The sequence below is a fragment of the Temnothorax curvispinosus genome, unplaced genomic scaffold, assembly GCF_003070985.1.
Source record: "Temnothorax curvispinosus isolate PA1 unplaced genomic scaffold, ASM307098v1 QBEX01005631.1, whole genome shotgun sequence".
Taxonomy (NCBI): Eukaryota; Metazoa; Arthropoda; class Insecta; order Hymenoptera; family Formicidae; genus Temnothorax; species Temnothorax curvispinosus.
The window spans coordinates 16,710-36,807 of NW_020215411.1; the positions used below are offsets into that span (position 1 = coordinate 16,710).

At 36.4% G+C, this 20,098-nt stretch overlaps 8 protein-coding genes across 9 annotated transcripts; 5 read left to right on the plus strand and 3 right to left on the minus strand.

The window, feature by feature from the left end:
* The first annotated feature begins 6 nt into the window (after positions 1–6).
* On the plus strand, positions 7–6,754 carry LOC112454998 (small G protein signaling modulator 3 homolog). 2 transcript variants are annotated; one of them, XM_025016667.1, is made up of 16 exons: positions 7–93; positions 873–1,072; positions 1,538–1,719; positions 1,941–2,039; positions 2,150–2,313; positions 2,380–2,590; positions 2,730–2,860; positions 2,947–3,180; positions 3,267–3,361; positions 3,651–3,796; positions 3,903–4,000; positions 4,073–4,252; positions 4,656–4,766; positions 5,012–5,322; positions 5,409–5,569; positions 5,701–5,893. In XM_025016667.1, the coding sequence occupies exons 2-16, from the start codon at positions 1,004–1,006 to the stop codon at positions 5,891–5,893; spliced, it is 2,385 nt and encodes a 794-aa protein (XP_024872435.1). In that variant the 5' UTR covers positions 7–93; positions 873–1,003. The 2 variants fall into 2 exon arrangements, with proteins under 2 accessions (XP_024872435.1, XP_024872437.1); XM_025016669.1 differs by lacking the exon at positions 7–93 and having other exon boundaries at positions 1,004–1,072; positions 5,701–6,754.
* A 52-nt stretch (positions 6,755–6,806) lies between these two features.
* On the minus strand, positions 6,807–9,152 carry LOC112454999 (glycerate kinase-like). Its single transcript, XM_025016670.1, has 2 exons — positions 9,062–9,152; positions 6,807–8,974 (listed from the first exon to the last, which is right to left on the minus strand). Exons 1-2 carry the CDS (start codon positions 9,097–9,099, stop codon positions 6,901–6,903), a joined length of 2,112 nt encoding a protein of 703 aa, XP_024872438.1. The 5' UTR covers positions 9,100–9,152; the 3' UTR covers positions 6,807–6,900.
* A 1,016-nt stretch (positions 9,153–10,168) lies between these two features.
* On the minus strand, positions 10,169–10,619 carry LOC112454993 (histone H2B). The gene has a single exon (XM_025016658.1). It carries the CDS (start codon positions 10,575–10,577, stop codon positions 10,206–10,208), a length of 372 nt encoding a protein of 123 aa, XP_024872426.1. The 5' UTR covers positions 10,578–10,619; the 3' UTR covers positions 10,169–10,205.
* Positions 10,620–10,823: 204 nt separating this feature from the next.
* On the plus strand, positions 10,824–11,269 carry LOC112454994 (histone H2A). Its single transcript, XM_025016660.1, has one exon. It carries the CDS (start codon positions 10,864–10,866, stop codon positions 11,236–11,238), a length of 375 nt encoding a protein of 124 aa, XP_024872428.1. The 5' UTR covers positions 10,824–10,863; the 3' UTR covers positions 11,239–11,269.
* Positions 11,270–13,262: 1,993 nt separating this feature from the next.
* LOC112454995 (histone H2B-like) lies at positions 13,263–13,736 on the plus strand. Its single transcript, XM_025016661.1, has one exon. The coding sequence runs from the start codon at positions 13,324–13,326 to the stop codon at positions 13,693–13,695; it is 372 nt and encodes a 123-aa protein (XP_024872429.1). The 5' UTR covers positions 13,263–13,323; the 3' UTR covers positions 13,696–13,736.
* Positions 13,737–15,304: 1,568 nt separating this feature from the next.
* LOC112454996 (histone H4) lies at positions 15,305–15,941 on the minus strand. Its single transcript, XM_025016662.1, has one exon. It carries the CDS (start codon positions 15,896–15,898, stop codon positions 15,587–15,589), a length of 312 nt encoding a protein of 103 aa, XP_024872430.1. The 5' UTR covers positions 15,899–15,941; the 3' UTR covers positions 15,305–15,586.
* A 225-nt stretch (positions 15,942–16,166) lies between these two features.
* On the plus strand, positions 16,167–16,670 carry LOC112455001 (histone H3). Its single transcript, XM_025016672.1, has one exon. It carries the CDS (start codon positions 16,223–16,225, stop codon positions 16,631–16,633), a length of 411 nt encoding a protein of 136 aa, XP_024872440.1. The 5' UTR covers positions 16,167–16,222; the 3' UTR covers positions 16,634–16,670.
* Positions 16,671–19,532: 2,862 nt separating this feature from the next.
* LOC112455000 (histone H2A-like) lies at positions 19,533–20,025 on the plus strand. Its single transcript, XM_025016671.1, has one exon. It carries the CDS (start codon positions 19,581–19,583, stop codon positions 19,953–19,955), a length of 375 nt encoding a protein of 124 aa, XP_024872439.1. The 5' UTR covers positions 19,533–19,580; the 3' UTR covers positions 19,956–20,025.
* The last annotated feature ends 73 nt before the right edge of the window (positions 20,026–20,098 follow it).

Genomic DNA, 20,098 nt, shown 5'->3' on the forward strand with positions numbered 1-20,098 from the left:
GGGGCGCTGGAGGCTGGACGGTCGCGCGGGTGGAGGGAGAAGGGGAATTATCGGCCGGTGCTGCACCCTGCCGTCGCCTCTCGCCTCTTCGAGGTAACGCGAGTAACGGGATCTCGTGAATCTCATCCTCTTCTTTTCACCGCTTTTCGTTCTCTCTCTCTCTTTCTTCTCTCTCGATGCTCCGTTTCGCGTTCGGCACCCCGGTGCAATCAAAACCCTTTTCACGGCTGTATATAGTTAAAAAAAAAGAAAGTGATGGAGAGAGATAAAGCGCGATGTTGCATTCCCAAAGGACAGTTGTTCATTAAAAAAATTAAGAATCTACACCGACCCTCTTCTCAATAAAAACTTACATCAATTAGCACGCAATGTTACTAAACTGGCTTTCCAGCCTTTTGTTTTACTTGCGCAGACGATTAATCTCTGTTGAATTTATCAATAATTAATTAATAATAATTTAAAAAAAAACGGAAGGCGCGACGAAGCTGTCAAAGCGTGAAGTGTGTCACAGACGTAACATAACGTGTTTCTTATCTTCATATGATAAAAGAGGGTAAGCCTCCATAAATTAACCGACGTCCGCCGATTACTCATATATTTTCCTTTCGGTGAACAGGATTTGCATGCGTGCGGTTAACCGAGAATTGGATTTTAATTTGAGGAACTTGGAGAGTAGGGATGAAAGAGGACGTACGAAGTGCGATTAAAATCTCGGGATGTGAAATAATTTCGGTTTTTTTTCACGAGGAATATCTATCTGCTTGTTATCAGACACGCTCTTATCGCGCTGCGTCTTCCCGCTGGATTTTGAATCAGGAGCAACCAGATGACGCTACGTAAGTGTGACGCAGGTCGCTTTCTTTTTTTCCCAGTTGTTATGACGTTACTCCACACTCCACGGTGCCGCACTATGGTTTGACAGGCTCCGACGGGACGAGAAATGTCAATGAAGATCTGACGCGTTGACGGACTCGAGACCGTAAACAAGGATTGTTTTCGCACCATGGACCTGGCCAAGTCGTTCTTCAACGTTCGTGATCACGATGGTTATGTCGGGAAAGACGAGCACAGCGTGAGTACCCGCGCGGTCGAGTCGTTCTGACGCTCGGTCGACTTCTGCTCCAGATTGATAAGCGCGTGAGATAACATGCGGAATCGAGTCCGGTTGACACCTCGCCAAGTCCAACTCGTTTCTCGGAGCCGTTTACAATGGTTCTTTCAGCGTGTAAAAGTATATTAAATGAAACTGAAACGAGATGGTGAATAAAGTGCCTAGAAATAATTAAATCTCTATATATGGTTAACTTCAAACTTGCAGTGATTGACAGAAAGGAAAAATGTATGAGAAATTAATCAAGAATATCGTATGAAAAAGAGATAAAAATGAATAATAAAATTTGTATGGACTTGGGATTTGTGATAGAAAATTTAAGTGTCTTTTTTTTCTTCAAAAACAAATTTAGATAAGCAAAGACTATCTTATATTGATCATTTACTTGCTGGGTTTACATTTGTCAAATGTAATTGTACGTTTTAGAAAAAATTAGAAACAGCTGTCTCTGAAGATGAGGTTGAAGTAGAAGTTGGAGGTTTATGTGGAGAGACCTTGTCGCCAGCGCCTGGTGGTCCCTTTTCAGCGTTAACTCCATCCATGTGGCCGCAAGATATCCTAGCTAAACTGAATCAACCCGATGATCCGAATTCACAGCCTGAATATAGGTAAAACTTATAATTAAATGTATCAAATAATATGTAAAACTTGGTTGAAATTCATAAAAAGATTATATGGTAAATATGCAGTATAGCGCCTCTCCGATTTTGTTGAAAAAAAAAGTTTCAACAAAATCGGAGAGGTTGGCGCTATACTGCATATTTACCGATTATATTTATAGACATCGTAGTATTGTAAAGTAATATTTATAATTGTTCTATTGACCTAGATTTGACGAATTTGGCTTTCGCGTAGAGGAAGAAGATGGCCCTGAACAGAATTCAAAAAAGTTACTAGGAATACCATTTGTCGAAGAGCCTCAACACAGGTTGATTAGTCATATTTACTTCACACAGTTAAAATATAGCTGTTACAATTGTATTTATAAAAGGGGTATAAAAGTATACAAAATTGGAATGTATTGATTTGTTCTTTTAGATTGCAATGGATCGCTCTCTTGGAATTCAGCCATAACAAAGAAGTGGCGGAACTCTCCTGGCAAAATATGGATCGAAGTCTACCACGTACAGATAAATTACGTGAAATGGTTCGCAGTGGCATACCCCATTCCTTGAGACCTCAAATTTGGATGCGAATGTCAGGTATGAAACAAAAATACAAATGTTAGACGACGAGTTATATGAAAATACGTTTTTTTTTAATTACAGGAGCACTTCAGAAAAAATGTTCATCGGAGATAACGTACAAAGATATCGTGAAAGCCTCGAGTAATGATGCATTAATGACCAATAAGCAAATAGAGAAAGATCTCCTTCGCATTATGCCGGCCAACGCGTGTTTCAGTCATCTCCATAGTACTGGTATACCGCGTTTAAGACGCGTTATGCGTGCCTTAGCTTGGCTATATCCTGATATTGGGTATGGAGAAGTATATGATTAATTTTATGACACTTTTGACTGCGTTCCGATATTCACTGGTAGTAAATATCGGAACGCAGCCTTTGATAAGTTAAATGTATAATATTAACATATAATTTTTATCTCTTGCTGTATCAAGTTACTGTCAAGGTACGGGTACGATGGCAGCATCATTATTATTACTTTTGGAAGAGGAAGATGCATTTTGGATGATGGCAACAATAGTAGAAGATTTGTTACCAGCTTCTTATTACTCTTCAACATTGTTGGGTAACACATTTTGCCAATCTTATAAAGTATTTGAAGTCAATGAAAATTTAGTGCGTTACGATAAATTATTATTATTATTTCCATAGGTATTCAAGCTGACCAAAAAGTACTTCGCACATTAGTAGCTAATTATCTTCCTGACATAGATCATGTTTTGGTGCAACACGATATAGAATTAAGTCTTATATCTCTACACTGGTTTCTAACTTTGTTTGCATCAGTTGTGCACATGAAAATATTATTACGAATATGGGATATGTTCCTTTTCGATGGATCTATAGTTTTATTCCAAATTACGCTTGGGATGTTAAAAATAAAAGGTATATATTTAATATATATTTTTTATAGAGCGAGTCTATTTTATAATAATTGAATTTTGTTATAAAATACTTAAATGTTCTTTCAGAAACAGACTTAAAACAACTGGAGAACTCTGCACAAATATTTAACGCTCTCTCAGATATACCAGGAGACATTGATGATGTGGACCAATTATTCAATGTATATTTCTCTTGATATAATTTTAGAAATACGTTATGACAAAACTCAACTATATTTTAATGTACAGAGTATCCGGTAATTATCGTGCCTATCTCTCGTAGGCAGGTAGAGCGGGTTAAATTAAAAGTTTTTTTTTGTTTTGTAAGTTTCTCAATAATTAATTTCTTATTAATTATTGAGAAACAAAACAATAAAGAACTTTTCCATTCAGTTTAACCCGCTTTACCTGCCTACGGGAGATGACACGGTAATTATCGGACACCCTGTGTATTTGATATATATATTTTAGGTATCTTTAGAAGTTAGTGGGTCACTGACAGACGTGTTAGTCGAGACTCATCGACGTCGTCACTTAGCTTATTTAATGGCTGATCAAGGCGGGCTAGTAGGAAATCCGGATGCGGTACCGAACTTGCCGAAACAACATCTGAATAGGTATAATGATGAAAAATACATTATATATTCCTATTTAATAACTAACAGTCACTGTAATTACAAATTCTTTTTTACTTTTCGTATATCCTTTGCGATACTTTTACAGACGTCAAATGAAGCGAACCAAATCAATGTTACAAACAATTTTATTTGGAAATGATGATAGTGAAGACGATGCAAAGTCTAAAAATATTCGTCAAACAGGTACATAATGCAGCCACGTAGAATTTTCAATCAAATTTATATTTTTATCTAATTTAATATATGAATTTTCAGAAATTCTAGTCGATCTGAGGGAATCTGTTTTACAAGTTGCGAGGCATTTCATAAATGTTGATCCAAAATTAAATAATGTTGCTCTTATAGCAGATTATACGATGGAAAGTCATGCGAAAGATCATGATAATTACGTCAATGTATCACGAACGCGAAAAAGAAGAGCAAAAGCTTTATTAGGTACAAATATATTTTCTATTGTTACATAGCGATATAATTAGAGAGGGATTAATTAGGAAGTGTGGGGATGTATTGGGGAAATCGAGATACAGAGTTAGAGGGGGGAGTGAGGGAAAGAGTTTGGACAGGGAAAGAGGTGCGACAAGGGTGTCCGTTAAATCCGGGTATATTTAATTTATTGATAGATATGGCAGAAGAAGTACTAAAAAAAGGTGGGTGGGAAAAAGTGTGTTTGTATATAAGATGCGAATGAGGGAGGGGCCTGTGCGTACACAACCATAGGGCTGTATACGATACATAACGATATAATTTTAATAACCATAAAAGTAAAAATTCTCATGTAACTTAACAGATCAAGTCAATTGAAGAATGCTGCTCTGCAAATATATTAATTTTGTTACAGATTTTGAAAGACACGATGACGATGAGCTTGGTTTCCGAAAAAATGATATAATTACAATCATTAGTCAAAAAGATGAACATTGCTGGGTAGGAGAACTGAATGGCTTGAGAGGTAATATATTTACGAAAGAAATTTTACAGTATTATTTGAATATTACGATAAAATAATTTTACGATATCATGAATCCTGCCAAATTTTTTAAATATTGTTTTGTCATTTTTTGCGATTTTTGTATTATATCCCTCTAATAATCATACAGACTCTCAAACAGACCATCAAAGTAAATTTTATATTATTTTCTCATTTTATGGTAAGTGCATGATATTCAATGTATTAATCTAACAATATATTTTTAGGGTGGTTTCCCGCGAAGTTTGTAGAATTGCTGGATGAACGAAGTAAACAATATACGTGTGCTGGAGACGACGCGGTTAGCGAAGCTGTTACTGACTTGGTAAGGGGTACATTGTGCCCCACTGTGAAAGCAGTATTAGAGCATGGAATGAAGAGACCATCATTTTTGGGCGGACCGTGTCATCCGTGGCTATTTATAGAAGAAGCCTCTAACAGAGAAGTGGAAAAAGACTTCAATTCTGTTTATAGTCGATTGGTACTGTGCAAAACATATAGGTTGGATGAAGATGGCAAAGTTCTAACCCCAGAAGAGGTATGACAGATTATTCATTCACTATCATTGTTCTCGTGTATATATTTAATAAATATATTCAATAAATAATAAAGGAAATTTTCCAGTTATTATATCGTTGCGTCCAGTCTGTAAATTTAACACATGACAATGCACATGCTCAGATGGATGTGAAATTACGTTCTCTCATCTGTCTCGGATTAAACGAACAAGTGCTTCATTTATGGTTAGAAGTTTTATGTTCCTGTGTAGAAGTAGTACAAAAGTGGTAAGTAGATAAGTGTACAAACATATTGTCTTTGTGTGTATGAGTGTGTGTACCGTAGAATAGTACATACTTCCTGCTACAATTTATAATAGCATATAAAATTAATATGCTAATATCTAAATATAATTTAGGTATCAACCATGGAGCTTCATAAATAGTCCAGGTTGGGTGCAAATAAAATGTGAATTAAGAATATTAAGTCAATTTGCATTCAACTTGAACCCCGACTGGGAACTACCGCCCAAAAAGGAACAATCACAGCCTTTAAAAGATGGAGTTCGCGATATGCTAGTCAAACATCATTTATTTAGTTGGGATCTTTAGCATATAAGATAGAGTTAACAATTAATAAGTCTATGCCACTATTCTGATTTTTGTCCAGAAATTTGGGATCTAATTTTCCATTTCTAGTCTCTAATTTAATATAGTAAAAAGATCAGAATATATTTAAATATATTTTAATTTTTTAAAATTTTTATAAATAACGGCAATCTTGAAGATTGGAGAGATTTTTATCGTCTAAAATTTTGAAGTTTAATGCACAATAATGACTAAGAAACGTAATGTACAAATAAATAATCTCGTTTTTATCATGATAACAGCATTTATAGATGTTATTGAAAAAAATTTATATTTTATTAATTTATTATATTTAATTGCACCCACGGATATGATAAACAGTCGTGATAGAAGAGACCCTATCTTACATATTGAATCTTTTCTTTTTTATATATCCAAGCAAATTATATTTTAAGAAGCTTTTTAAAGTAATATCTCTGTAAAAGTAATTCTGTATCTACCGAAATAATTAACAACTTCGGAGAAAAATAAGATATATCTATGAAATAAAAATACTAGGATAGAAAGTATTAGATAACCAAAGTTGTATCGTGTCTAGTTGTATAAATGTTATTATGTAGTTATATATTCCTTTATGAAAAATTAGTTTTATAATTCTTTATCATAAGAGAAGAAACGTTGATACACTCAACAAATAATATAATAATATATGTATATGTATAAACATATTATACGATCTCTGTAGATATCTCTATGTATGTAAAGAGAATATATATTGTCATATCTTCAAGCGTGTTACGTAGTAAACATTATAATTTAAGAGATTTATTTTTAAGCAGTGCCTTTTTGATATACGGATATAATTGAAAAATATTCTCTATGTATATATTTAAAAATTTTCAGCATTTACAATGTGAATTATCTATTTTCTTCCAAAGGAATATCGTTAAAAACGTATAATTTATTTTATATAACATAATTATGTAATAATGTAGGATTTTTCATAGATATATTCTTTGTATATTTATTAATTAATCAAGTTTATGCTTTTTATTACAACACGAATCTGTGAAAGTTTTATCAATGATTTTTATATTAAGAAACGGTTTTTCCCCTTTAGCTTCAGTAGTTGAAGGTGAAATTTGTAAAAGTCTGTCTTTGTCAAATTTTAAGGAAGCACATGTAGCCTTGTACTTTTCAATGGTCAATGCGTCAATATGCAAATCGTGTACGTCCAAAATAACTTTTTCGTACGTTGGTTTGTCAGAGGAATCAATCTCGCACTTGCACAAACGTTTTTTGATATAAATAAAATGTAAATCCATAACATTGGTGCCAGTTTTTCCCGTCTTAATTAAATCCGCTCCCTTCTTGAAGCGCGAGTAGAAATTATACGTGTCGTTTTCTTTTAAAACATTCTCAGGTAACATGCGTTCCGCCTCCATTGTCTTTAATATTAAATTATCGATACGTTCGTCGACATCTTCTCGAGGAGACTCTTTTGGACTACTACTGGACTCTCGTCTCTTTGGTTCAACGTTGGATTTTATTATAAATCTACCGGTTTGTCGGTCGCACGAATCCTGCGTCCGAGTTTTTCTGTCCGTCGTCTCCCGCTCAGTTTGCGCATCCTCTTTAGTAATCATGGATTTAATTTTTGCGTAAAAATCATGCATCACAGGCGCAATAGCGGGATAACCGAATGCACCTGCTGCGTCAGTAGGACCATCCTGACCATCAGTACCTGCACTGAGCATCATCACATCGTATTCAGCGAGTCGCGGATAACTTTTGATCTTTGCCAACCAATCTAGCGAAAAGCGTAAAGCTAGCTCCTGATTTCTACCGCCTTTTCCTTTACCCGTCACTACAACCGTGGGTTCTCCTCCCCCGATTAAGACTATACCACCGAGATTCTCGATACAACGAAAGATTTCATTGACTTTATCGATAGATAACGAAAGTATCGGCATAGTCCGTACTCTGTCATAAAATTCCTCTCTCCCCAGCTCATTTAACAAAACAAGACATATCAGACTCGTTACGTGAACGTACGCCGAACTAACGTCCTGTACATTTCCCGTAACGTCATTCCTTAATATTATCGGAGTCAATTTCTTGCGCGAAGCTTCGAAGCTCGCAGCTTCAAGAGCCGTCCTATTGTTTCCCAGAATCATATTCGTCACGTGTCTGAACTGTTTGGCCGGATTCAACAGCGGTTTGTCGTTAAACGTCTCCTTGGACGTTACAACCGCCTTCAAATCACCCTCCAGCGACTGATACAAGTTATACTTCTTTAATATAGCGACAACATTCTCCGGTGATCTCGGACTGTAAACGGTGGGACCGCTGGCAATTAAGTCCACGGGATCGCCGACAATATCGGACAATATCAGCGTGACAACGGACGCGGGATAGGCCATACGCGCCAGACCGCCACCCTTTACCAGAGACAGCTTCTTCCTCACGGTGTTAAGCTCGGTGATATCGGCGCCTGCGTTTTGCAGCTTCCTACAGAGCTCCAGCTTGTCCTCCTGGTCCAAGACGGGCCTCGGCATGTACAGCAATGCGGATCCTCCACCCGATACCAGTACCACGAGAGTGTCCGTTTCGGTCAGCTTCTCGACCAGGTCTATAATGTCGTGCGTGGTGTCCAACGACCTGCCGTCAGGTTGGTTGTCGACGCCACCCTCGCGATAGTCTATCCTGCTGTTGTGTAACCTAGGGAAGCCAGATTTATCCTCGGAGGCCCAAATAGCGTCCATCGATACACTTGGAACGCTGACAATGCCTTTCTTCAAAGCGTCGCCGAGCTCTCGCTCGAGCTCCACGGCCATTCCCATAACCGCCTTGCCGAATCCGACGAGATAAACGTCCCCCTTGAGCGGGAAGCTCTTGTCGTCGACGTGCAGGACGTTGTCGCGGAGTTTCACCCTCTTCCTTATGATCTCGCTCGGCGACACCGCTTTCACGGCGGAACGAAAGATATCCCGCAAATCGGCCCTCGACTCCGATAGAAATTTTGTGTCCGTTGCCATACCGCGATTTAAATTTATCGTACACTTGGACATTTTCAAGAGGTTAGGACGAAATGTGACCGAACGACTGGAAAAATCAAAATAAACATAAACGAAACGTTTCCCCGAGACGTTCAAATTGAACCGATGAAAATTGCAGAGATTGCGCACTTGCCTGTGCAAAATGAACTTGTGGAATATTCTCTTGCGCATTACGATCGATTGTTGAGCGCATTAACCGCGGCAAGGAGACTCTGATAACACACCACGGCATCTTTTCTTTATCAGTAGTTTTCACGCTGTGTTCTACGTCACGTGTTTACGAAATATTTAAATTAAAAACGTCTCGATGCTTCATGTTTCGTAAAATGTACAGTTTCATATAACTTCGCTTGCAGGACCGTGTAAAAGAAATATACAGCGAAAATTTCGTTAAAACACAACTATATAACTGTTTCTCATTATTTTTAAATTAATATTTCTTCAAATTAGTTCGTATTGAAATTAATTTTGCTTTCAGTTACTTTTCATTAGCTTTACAAATATATTTTACACTATTTGCAATTGTGGCATCCGCTAAGAGAAGTAAATTAAAATTAATAAAATTGTACTTACGATGTTCAATATTGCAAAACAGATTAAATACGATATATTATCAATTAAAAATGAAATGGCCAGAGATTGTAATTTTAATTCTTTATTAATAGTCAATAGTCAAGTTGGATCGAAAAAAGTTTTCAGTTTATTATAGAATTATAAAATTCTATTTGTGTAGTTCTATTTTTGTGATTTATAAATTTCTATTTGTTCTATTTATATTTTATGTAATTCTATTTGTTCTATTTTGGAATTTTCTAAAACTACATTCTAAATGATTTCGTAGATATTGTATTTCAAGTCGCACTTAAAAAGGATTTTACATTTCGTGCAGATTAATTTTTTCGCAAACATTGGTGGATTAATTTTTAATCGTTAGACAACCACGTTTCTATCAAACAAGCGAAATTTGGGTTTCGACAATTATGTGTTGTCATTGGCAAGAACGGGCAAAGATGTCATTTTGTTGAAATATAATTATTTAAACTAGAACGTTTCGTACTCAAAGTCTTCTACAGTTAGCATTAGAGAGTATTAAAGAAAATAAAATGTTCCATACATATTAAAAATTCGAAAACTATTAATGTTATAGGTTATAAAATTCGAAAACTATTAATGTTATAGGTTATAATAGGTTTATAAGTGCGAAACTCAAGCGTGTCCATGTTCGAAATTCTTGTTGGCCCTGAAAAGGGCCGGTCATATCATAGCCAAATTCCAATTTACTTGGAACTGGTGTACTTCGTTACTGCCTTGGTGCCTTCGCTGACCGCGTGTTTCGCCAATTCGCCCGGCAACAGGAGCCTCACGGCCGTTTGTATCTCCCGGGAGGTGATCGTCGAGCGCTTGTTGTAATGCGCCAATCTCGATGCTTCAGCCGCGATTCTCTCGAATACATCGTTCACAAAGCTGTTCATGATGCTCATGGCTTTGCTGGAAATTCCCGTGTCCGGGTGTACTTGCTTCAGTACCTTGTAGATGTAAATGGCGTAACTTTCCTTCCTCTTCCTCTTTTTTTTCTTGTCGGTCTTGCTAATATTTTTTTGGGCCTTGCCGGCCTTCTTCACGGCTTTGCCGCTCGCTTTGGGAGGCATTTTCGTACAGTCGGAAAGCTATTTGCGGATGAAACCACGATACAGCGTCCGCGGTGTGTGCGCAAGAAAAACGCTGTAAGATCGGCGCAATGGTATATATACCAGCCGCGAGCTGGCTACGGCGCGCCAATCAGAAGGACGGAAAGCAACCGCGCGTTCCTATTGGTGGAGGGGGCGCCATCGTCGCAGAGTATAAAAGCGCATCGTTCCCGTTCGAAACGTCACAATCCTCTTGGTTCTCACGAACGAAGGATCTCCGTTAACCCGTATTCGCTAATTGAGCAACATGTCTGGACGCGGAAAGGGTGGCAAAGTCAAGGGAAAGGCGAAGTCTCGTTCCAACAGGGCGGGACTGCAGTTCCCCGTGGGCCGTATTCACAGACTGCTGAGGAAGGGAAATTACGCCGAGCGCGTTGGCGCCGGTGCACCGGTTTACTTGGCCGCGGTGATGGAATATCTCGCCGCTGAAGTATTGGAGTTGGCTGGTAACGCCGCTCGTGACAACAAGAAGACTAGGATCATTCCCCGTCATCTGCAACTCGCCATCCGCAACGACGAGGAATTGAACAAGCTGTTGTCCGGCGTGACCATTGCCCAGGGTGGCGTCCTGCCGAACATCCAGGCCGTTCTGCTGCCCAAGAAGACGGAAAAGAAAGCATAAATCCGGCATCGATCACAAATGGCCCTTTTCAGGGCCACAACATGTTTTTTACGAAGGAATGGTCTTGTTTAGCTTTAATACCTGCTTTACTCCACTGAACGAACATTATTTTTCCTTTCATATAATTAACCCTTTAGCTATGACTAGTCAATAGATCGAATAGACAACAAATCGAACATTTCGCGAAATATGGCCATTGGCCGACGTCCAATAAGCGATTTTACTACGATTTTAAGATATGCTGCGATGCGGGGTCTGCGGAGATCGCTTATGAATATATACCCATAGTTAAAGAGTTAACACTGTTATTACTGTTAACAGAATTGATAGGGCCAAAGCATATAACGGCGTAGCGATATACGACGGTCGTAGTCCCCGACCTGACGGATCAGAATACGCTAAAGCTTGCGTTACCTACTTACGACTACGAATGTCATATGTGCTTGGCCCTTAGATTAATAATCCTCCGTATGAAACGATTTGAACGTTGCAACGTATTGACGTATACCGTTCGTATTATTGTATTTTTAATGTCTATAATAATTGTTACAATTTAAATATTTAAAAAATTGAATTGATCATGTCTTTCAATTAATTACCGCATGGACGAACGTATTTTTAGTTAGTTATGAGATTGAGAGCTCTTTACTTTCAATTATTAATTTAAGAGTAAACTCGTTTAATATCTTTAGAGAGACGTTCGTAGACAAAACAAATATTATTTCCTAATAATGCCAAAGATCTGAGTTTGTTTTGTACATGAACAGTTATTATTTATTTCCTCTAGAATTCTATCTGGCGATTTCGCTCGCTTTGTAACTTTTTTTTGCTGACATAATAAATATAAAAAAAATAAATAAGAATATACAAGAAATAGTGCATATCTATACCTTAGAGTACTTAGAGGTAAAAAGTCATATTTCCATTACTAGAAATTGAGAAAAAGCAGGATATATTTGAAGTAAAGAATCGTATCTCTATTATTAAAAATTTACAGAAAATAGGATTTCAAGTTTATTATTTAAACATTGTATCTTAAGAACTATAATAACAATAATGATAATAATAATAATAGACATAAGACCTATTGTACAATTTAAACTTTTGATATATTGAAAAAATATTAACTCCAACTTTGACAAAAACTAGAGATACGTTTCTTTACGTCTGTAAGGTACAGATATACATGTATCAAAACATTTTCATTTGCTCGTGACTTATCTTGTTTATTTATATATTTAACCAATAAATATCTGAAAACGATTTAACATCGAGCAAAGTACATGTGAAATCGTCTCGATTCTCAACACAATGTATCACGAAATGGCGTTGGAAGAGAATTGTCCTTTTCCCATTGTTCGAGCGTCAAATATCACACAAAGAAACGTGGTTCTTCTGTGCCACTTATACAATTTTTGTGTCATAAATCCACTTTCGATATTTATTTAGAATCACATAGCACGTACTCTGGAGAATAAAATTATTCTCTCGACTAATATATTAGCAAAAATACATAAGCAAAATTATATCTACATAAATGCTTCACAAAATACGATTTCCTTAATTTATATCTCGAATTTTATCGTGAGACCGTATAAATCGTTTTAACATAATTACGTTGCAAATATAAAATTTTTTAGTTTGCATGTTTAAATGCGTTAAATTAAATTGTTTAATGGAAAGATACGTTTGGAGCCGACAAGTCGACTCTCCACAATCCAGTTTAAAGGAATAACCCAATGCAATTTTGACATTTTTGCGCCTTATTACACGTTCATATGAATTTTATTGAATCATTTAACTTATTTTATTGTGTTGCAAAATTATCCACATATACGTTTCGTTCATGCATTCTGTAATTTGGCATCAGGCTACTCCTCCGACAACGCGAGGCAGCTGTTACTGCGTCGCACCAATGACGTCGGGCTCGGGCCCAGCTGCGACGTGATTGGTCGTTGCGTGGCTCGTCCGTATCGTATATATATGGGAGGGATTCCGGGGCAAACGATCAATCGACGCTCAGACTTCGTTAGGACAACTACTCGTACGCTGAGAGTTATACGTTGATACCAAACCGATTTCATCATGCCACCGAAAGCCAGTGGGAAAGCGGTGAAGAAGGCGGGCAAGGCTCAGAAGAACATCAGCAAGACCGATAAGAAGAAGCGTAAGAAGAGGAAGGAGAGCTATGCTATCTACATCTACAAGGTGTTGAAACAAGTACACCCTGATACTGGCATTTCCAGCAAAGCCATGAGCATCATGAACAGCTTCGTCAACGATGTGTTCGAGAGAATTGCCGCCGAGGCGTCAAGATTGGCGCATTACAACAAGCGATCGACGATCACGTCTCGTGAGATACAGACCGCCGTCAGGCTTCTTTTACCCGGAGAATTGGCAAAGCACGCTGTCAGCGAGGGAACGAAAGCAGTGACCAAGTACACTAGCTCCAAGTAAATTGGAATTGACTACGACGACCGTATAAACGGCCCTTTTCAGGGCCAACAAATATCTATAACATGGAAATTTCTTGTTTCGTTCACAATATCCACGTCCCTAGTTGGAATTTTTAGTAATAACGGATAAAACTCTTTAAACTTAATATGTATTTGCGATAAACAATAAAGAAACTTAAGTAATATAATTGTGATAAAGTGATTTGTGATAACGATAAATACAGAGATATTTATCTACGTAGTTCATTTATCGTTATATAAACGTTTTAGAATGCTTGATATTTCAACTGAAATTATATCTAGATTCAAACTGGCTGGAGTAATAATTTTCGTGATAAATTCTTCGCAGTAATTTAAAGGATGCTTATTAGCATCACTATATAAATCGATTAAATTGTTTTAATCATGTGAATTACTATTCCAACGAGATTGTTCAAAACCGGCAAATACTTAATCACGCGCAGTTTGCAGTGTGTAGAGATGTATATTAATTCATAAAAAGAAATAGGTTATAAAAATTCAGTTCTGCCGGAAAAGCATTTCTTTGCAGTAGTATTCACATATCAGTCACATTTTATTAATTGAAATTATTAAGCTTTAAATGCTTTAAAGTATTGTCTTAGGTGTATAGTGTCTAACGTCTATTATTCTACTTACATTAGTACTAATAAATAGCATTTGGCTTCTTAAATTTTCAGTTGAATACGAATAAGATTTCAGTTGCGAATAGTTTGACAATGTTCTAATATCTCAGACTCATGTGATGACCTTTAACACAGAGCTGTTTTTATTACGTAAATATTTAGAAATAATGACCTCTCAAATAAATCAACATTCAATCATAGTTATAATACTCATAATAGTCATAACTGTAACTGTTAATAGCCAGAACGCATCCGTTATATCAACCATTTTCTAGTTGCTTTTATAAGAATGCTAACTAAAATAATGGATTTTCAAATCTTTTGATGAAGAATCATACTTTATCATCATTTATTAGATATACATTCACGATCATTTATTCGCTTATACAGATCAGCCTAATGTTCATAGACTAAGTACCTATATGTATACAGAGATTGAGATTAGATTGAAATTTGACCAATTAGATAAAAGTTCACTAAACTCAAGATTAGTTTTCTTTATATTCTGATTAAATCAGAATAAAGGCTTTAATTAAATTATACTTGAGCCATATTCACCACTTTAGAATATAAGACGAGAAAATATCTAACAAGGTGTTTTCTTAAAGTTTGTTATTTTTAGGAAATAATAAAATTCAATGGGTAAATTGTGTTTGCACAAATGTTTTAAATAGTTTAAGTAGAATCAAATCCTCTAAAAAAAGTAACATTTGCTTAATATTACGTATACGTATATTTGAGAATTTTGTATTTACTGTTTGAAATTAAATTTTGACATTCAATTGTATACAACTATACATTTGCTTATATCTTTATTATTTTCGACACGATAGAAGTTTTATATTCATGAAAATCAAGAACGTTACACACATACTGAGAATGCCCCGTGAATATAAGAATTACAAAGAAATCGCACGCGCAAAAGCATATAAAAAGATTGTAAAGATGAAATACGTAACGAGAAAGTAAATGCATTTTTATTTTATTCTGAATAAAGTTTCCTTTTCTTTTACATCACGCGGTTATCTTATAATGTCACAAAAAGACGAATACGCAAGATTAGTTGTAATATTAGATACGAAAACAAGGTGCTTGAACGTATAAAATTATTTTTAAAAACCAATTTTAAAAATATCTAAGAATTGCTTTAATAATGCTGTAACGAGAGAAATTCAATGTTCGAAATATTTGTGGCCCTGAAAAGGGCCGATTGTATACGCAGTAAAAACTGTCGTCTTCCGTCTACATTTAACCGCCGAAGCCGTAGAGAGTTCTTCCTTGGCGCTTCAGGGCGTAGACAACGTCCATGGCAGTCACGGTCTTCCTTTTCGCATGCTCGGTGTAGGTAACCGCGTCACGGATAACATTTTCAAGAAAGACCTTCAGCACACCACGTGTCTCCTCGTAAATTAGTCCAGAGATACGCTTGACTCCGCCACGGCGCGCCAGACGACGGATGGCCGGCTTGGTGATACCCTGGATGTTATCGCGAAGTACTTTACGATGTCGCTTCGCTCCTCCTTTTCCCAATCCCTTTCCTCCCTTACCGCGACCAGTCATGATGAATTAAGTTTTCAATCGCTTTGATACGTGTGCTCTACGAGAAGAGTCAAACGATTTTGGTGCCTGAACGCAGAAAATTGCCGGTTTTATCACCTGGCCGCAGACACGCTCCCCACCCTGACGGCGTCCGCCAATAGGAACGCTCCCCCTCCACTCCTAGCGCGCCCCACTCTTGAAGCACCGACCAATCACGCGCGACGTAGTTGGTCCGTGCTGCATATATAGAGGCGACTTTTCTGCAAAACGTTCAATCTGACAAGGGAGCTTCGCTCGAATCGCTTGTTCGCTGTTCACATTGACGCATATCGATTGACCGTTGCGATGGCACGTACCAAGCAGACTGCTCGCAAATCGACCGGAGGAAAGGCGCCCCGGAAACAATTGGCCACTAAAGCTGCGAGGAAGAGTGCCCCGGCCACCGGCGGTGTGAAAAAACCTCACCGTTACAGGCCCGGCACCGTGGCCCTTCGTGAAATCCGTCGTTACCAGAAAAGTACGGAATTGTTGATCCGTAAATTGCCATTCCAGCGACTCGTTCGTGAGATCGCTCAGGATTTCAAGACTGACCTCCGCTTCCAAAGTTCTGCTGTGATGGCTCTCCAGGAAGCTAGCGAGGCGTACCTCGTGGGTCTTTTCGAAGACACGAACTTGTGCGCTATTCACGCTAAGCGAGTCACCATCATGCCGAAAGACATCCAACTGGCACGTCGTATTCGTGGCGAGCGAGCTTAGGCGCAACAGTTTTATATAAAACAATCGGCCCTTTTCAGGGCCAACAATTCTTTCAAGAAGGATAATCTCACGTTTGCGTACACTTTTAATTTCTATTTATAATTATAGCTAAGTTTACTTCATTCCTCTTTCTAATATTACTAGTAAATTCTTAAAATCTATTGGTAAAATTATTAATATAGTAACATCTGAAATATGTCCAAAATTTCTATTTGTACTTGAAGTTTGAAATATTTCTTCCATATATTATAATTTATAACAAATTAAATGTAAAATTTTTTTTTTTATTTATCTCCCAGTGTATTTACAATCTGTCAAAGATATTAAGTAAATCGAGTAAAGTACATACAAGACCGTGTAGGCACATTCCCAGTGGAATATGCTCCCTTACATTCACAATTAGAGTGTTGTGTTTCTAGTGTTTCATGTGAAAAAATTTAAATTTAAATAAATCTATTAACAGAATCTGATGGTTGGTGACGTTTTAATTTTCTCATATCCGTTCTTTTCGATAACAGCCAAACCTTGTTGCTAGTTGGTTTGGATGAGTCCAGTCTCAGAACGTACTTCCCAGTATGAGCTGCTATTGTTTCCTTTACTGTTTTGATATTTAGATCTCTTCGTAGTATTTCATTAAAATAATTTTAAAGGAAAAGTCACTTCTTAATTCAAAATATTCAAATTCATTATAACTTATAATCTACGATAAACAACACTTGAATTATTAACGAGTATAAAAATGTTGCTAATACAATTTGCAAACCTAGTAAAATCCATGCGGTATAACATGTCATATATTTTAGATATATGAACGTATAATTTTAAAATCGAATTTTGTGTAGGTACAATTTATATTTTATTTAATTGATCTGAGTTGTAATTTTAATTTAAGTAAATAGTTTATAGTTACATCTGCGTTAGATGTTTTATCGATATATCTTTCGGGAAAGGAGGGCGTGAATATATATAACTTAAATAGATTTTTATCAGAGAAAATATTAAGATTCATCAAAATATTATAATATTCAAGCAGTCTCTTAATTAAAATTTTTTGAAGATTTTAGCCATTATTGAACTTACATTAATCATACTATTAATATAAATATTGCTTAAAGAAAAAAAGCTTTTATTTTTAAAACGATATGTATTCAAAAGTAAAAATATGCAAATATCTACGAAGAATTTCACGCGAAGTATATACTATGTAAGTGACTTCATAAATAAATTTCTCTAACAATAAGTTTTAAATATAGACGATGAATTGCCGATAATATTTATAATCTTCTTTTTATTTTTCCAAATTTTATTAATTTACCCTGAAGTAGAAATTTTCTGCTTAACTTAAATTTCTCGCTTAAGACTCGTTTTTCCTAAAATTCAAAATTGAGTATTATATGTGAAAAACGGAGATACTAGAAAAATTAGAGATATAAATAAGTATAAATAAATTAGATGTAAATAACTACGTCTATATTTTTTCTTTATAATAAATTTATGATTTTAATAGTAATTTTAAATCTAAAGTTCACCTTGGATTTCTGCATGTTTTAAAACTCATCTCATATTCTTTGTATTTGTTTATGTTATATTGACATTTGAATATGAAATAGCATCTAAAAGTTTCCTAAACTGAATTAGTTTGCGCTAACCGATTGTAATTTATTAGCCAAACTCAAGTTACAAGAAGTACTGGTGAGAAGCATAAGGAAACTCTGATAATTACTTTTAGCAATAGAAAGAATAGCTGGAAATTAATGTATCAAATAAAGAACTATTTTATGAAAAGGTATTATGTCAAATATTCCAGAATTGTGTATTAAAATGTACATTTGAATTAAATGTAGCATTGTAGTTGTGTTTAGTTTATATTTGTTTCTTAACCTCCCCTTCCTCTGTTTGTATACGTTTTTTCTGCATCCTCGGAGTGTACACGTGGCTCTATCACATTTGACGCTATTTTTCTCTACTTTAAAGTATTTATAAAAATCTGAAAAAAATTCACTAAACGTCTGTCTATATTGTAGTTGACGATTTTATAGTCATTTTGATAAACGTCGTTTATTTAATAATTTTTGGCAGGTTTGCAAATTTCTAAGTTACAAACAGATGTCACGGCTCGGACGCCGTAGACTCACGTATACAGACGGTTAATACAATTATGGAAACATTAGAAACTTTTAAATATAATCGCGTACTTATCGTGATATAATAAAACAAATGTTATAAGTAATTTTAATTTTTATTAATTCAACACTACTAGAGTGCGGTCTGGTAAAGTCCAAGTACTATAAACATAGCGTTATTTCTATAACTGCTCTGTGTTATATATTGTAATAAAAGAAAGTTTTATAACAACTATGTTAATTTTCTTATAGTATAATTTAGGTCCAAGTATCAAACTCAATTTAAAATATTCTAAAAACTTCATATTTTTACGATTCAGGCTCTTAAATTAGCTGGGGTGGTAAACTTTTACTAATCGTATTTATATTTTCTTAATAGCACTAAGTTAAAGCTATTATTACAAAATTCAAATGACTGTTTTGTATTATTTTAATCCAAAAAGTGCCATAATGTACATTCTATTTGACGTAACACATTTCCCACTAATTTCAACATTAGGTTATTAATCTAAAAATCATCTTTAATCCATAATTTATATTTTATTTATTTACATTTTGTCTTAAATAATGAAAAATGAAAATGAGAAACGTTGAAAGTGGTTTCAGCAGTGGTAAGGTATATTCAAAGAAACGTATGATCAACCGTCATAGCAGCTGGTAGCAGCATGCAGCCAATGGCAGCGTCGCTCGCACGCCATTGGTCGACGTTATTGACACGCATTGCATATATATAAGAGCCACTGGCACCATCGAAGGCAAATCGCGTTCTGCTGTCGCACTGTTCGTGTCGATACGTCTCACGCTCAAATCTCAAATAAGTCAAGATGTCTGGACGTGGCAAAGGAGGCAAGATTAAGGGCAAGGCGAAGAGCCGCTCCAACCGAGCTGGACTACAGTTCCCCGTGGGTCGTATCCATCGATTGCTGAGAAAGGGAAATTACGCCGAACGCGTTGGCGCCGGTGCCCCGGTGTACTTGGCCGCCGTGATGGAGTACCTTGCCGCCGAAGTGTTGGAGTTGGCTGGCAACGCGGCCCGCGACAACAAGAAGACCAGGATCATTCCCCGTCACCTGCAGCTCGCCATCCGCAATGACGAAGAATTGAACAAGCTGCTCTCGGGCGTCACCATCGCCCAAGGTGGAGTGTTGCCTAACATTCAAGCGGTGCTGTTGCCGAAAAAGACTGAGAAGAAGGCGTAATCGTAAACCGATTGCGAGAGACAACAACCTTTGGTTTGCAGCTACTGGAATTAACAAATGGCCCTTTTCAGGGCCCCAAATATTCATACGATGGCATAATCTTGTCTGCTTGATGTACAATTTGTTCCTTATTTTTATTTTTT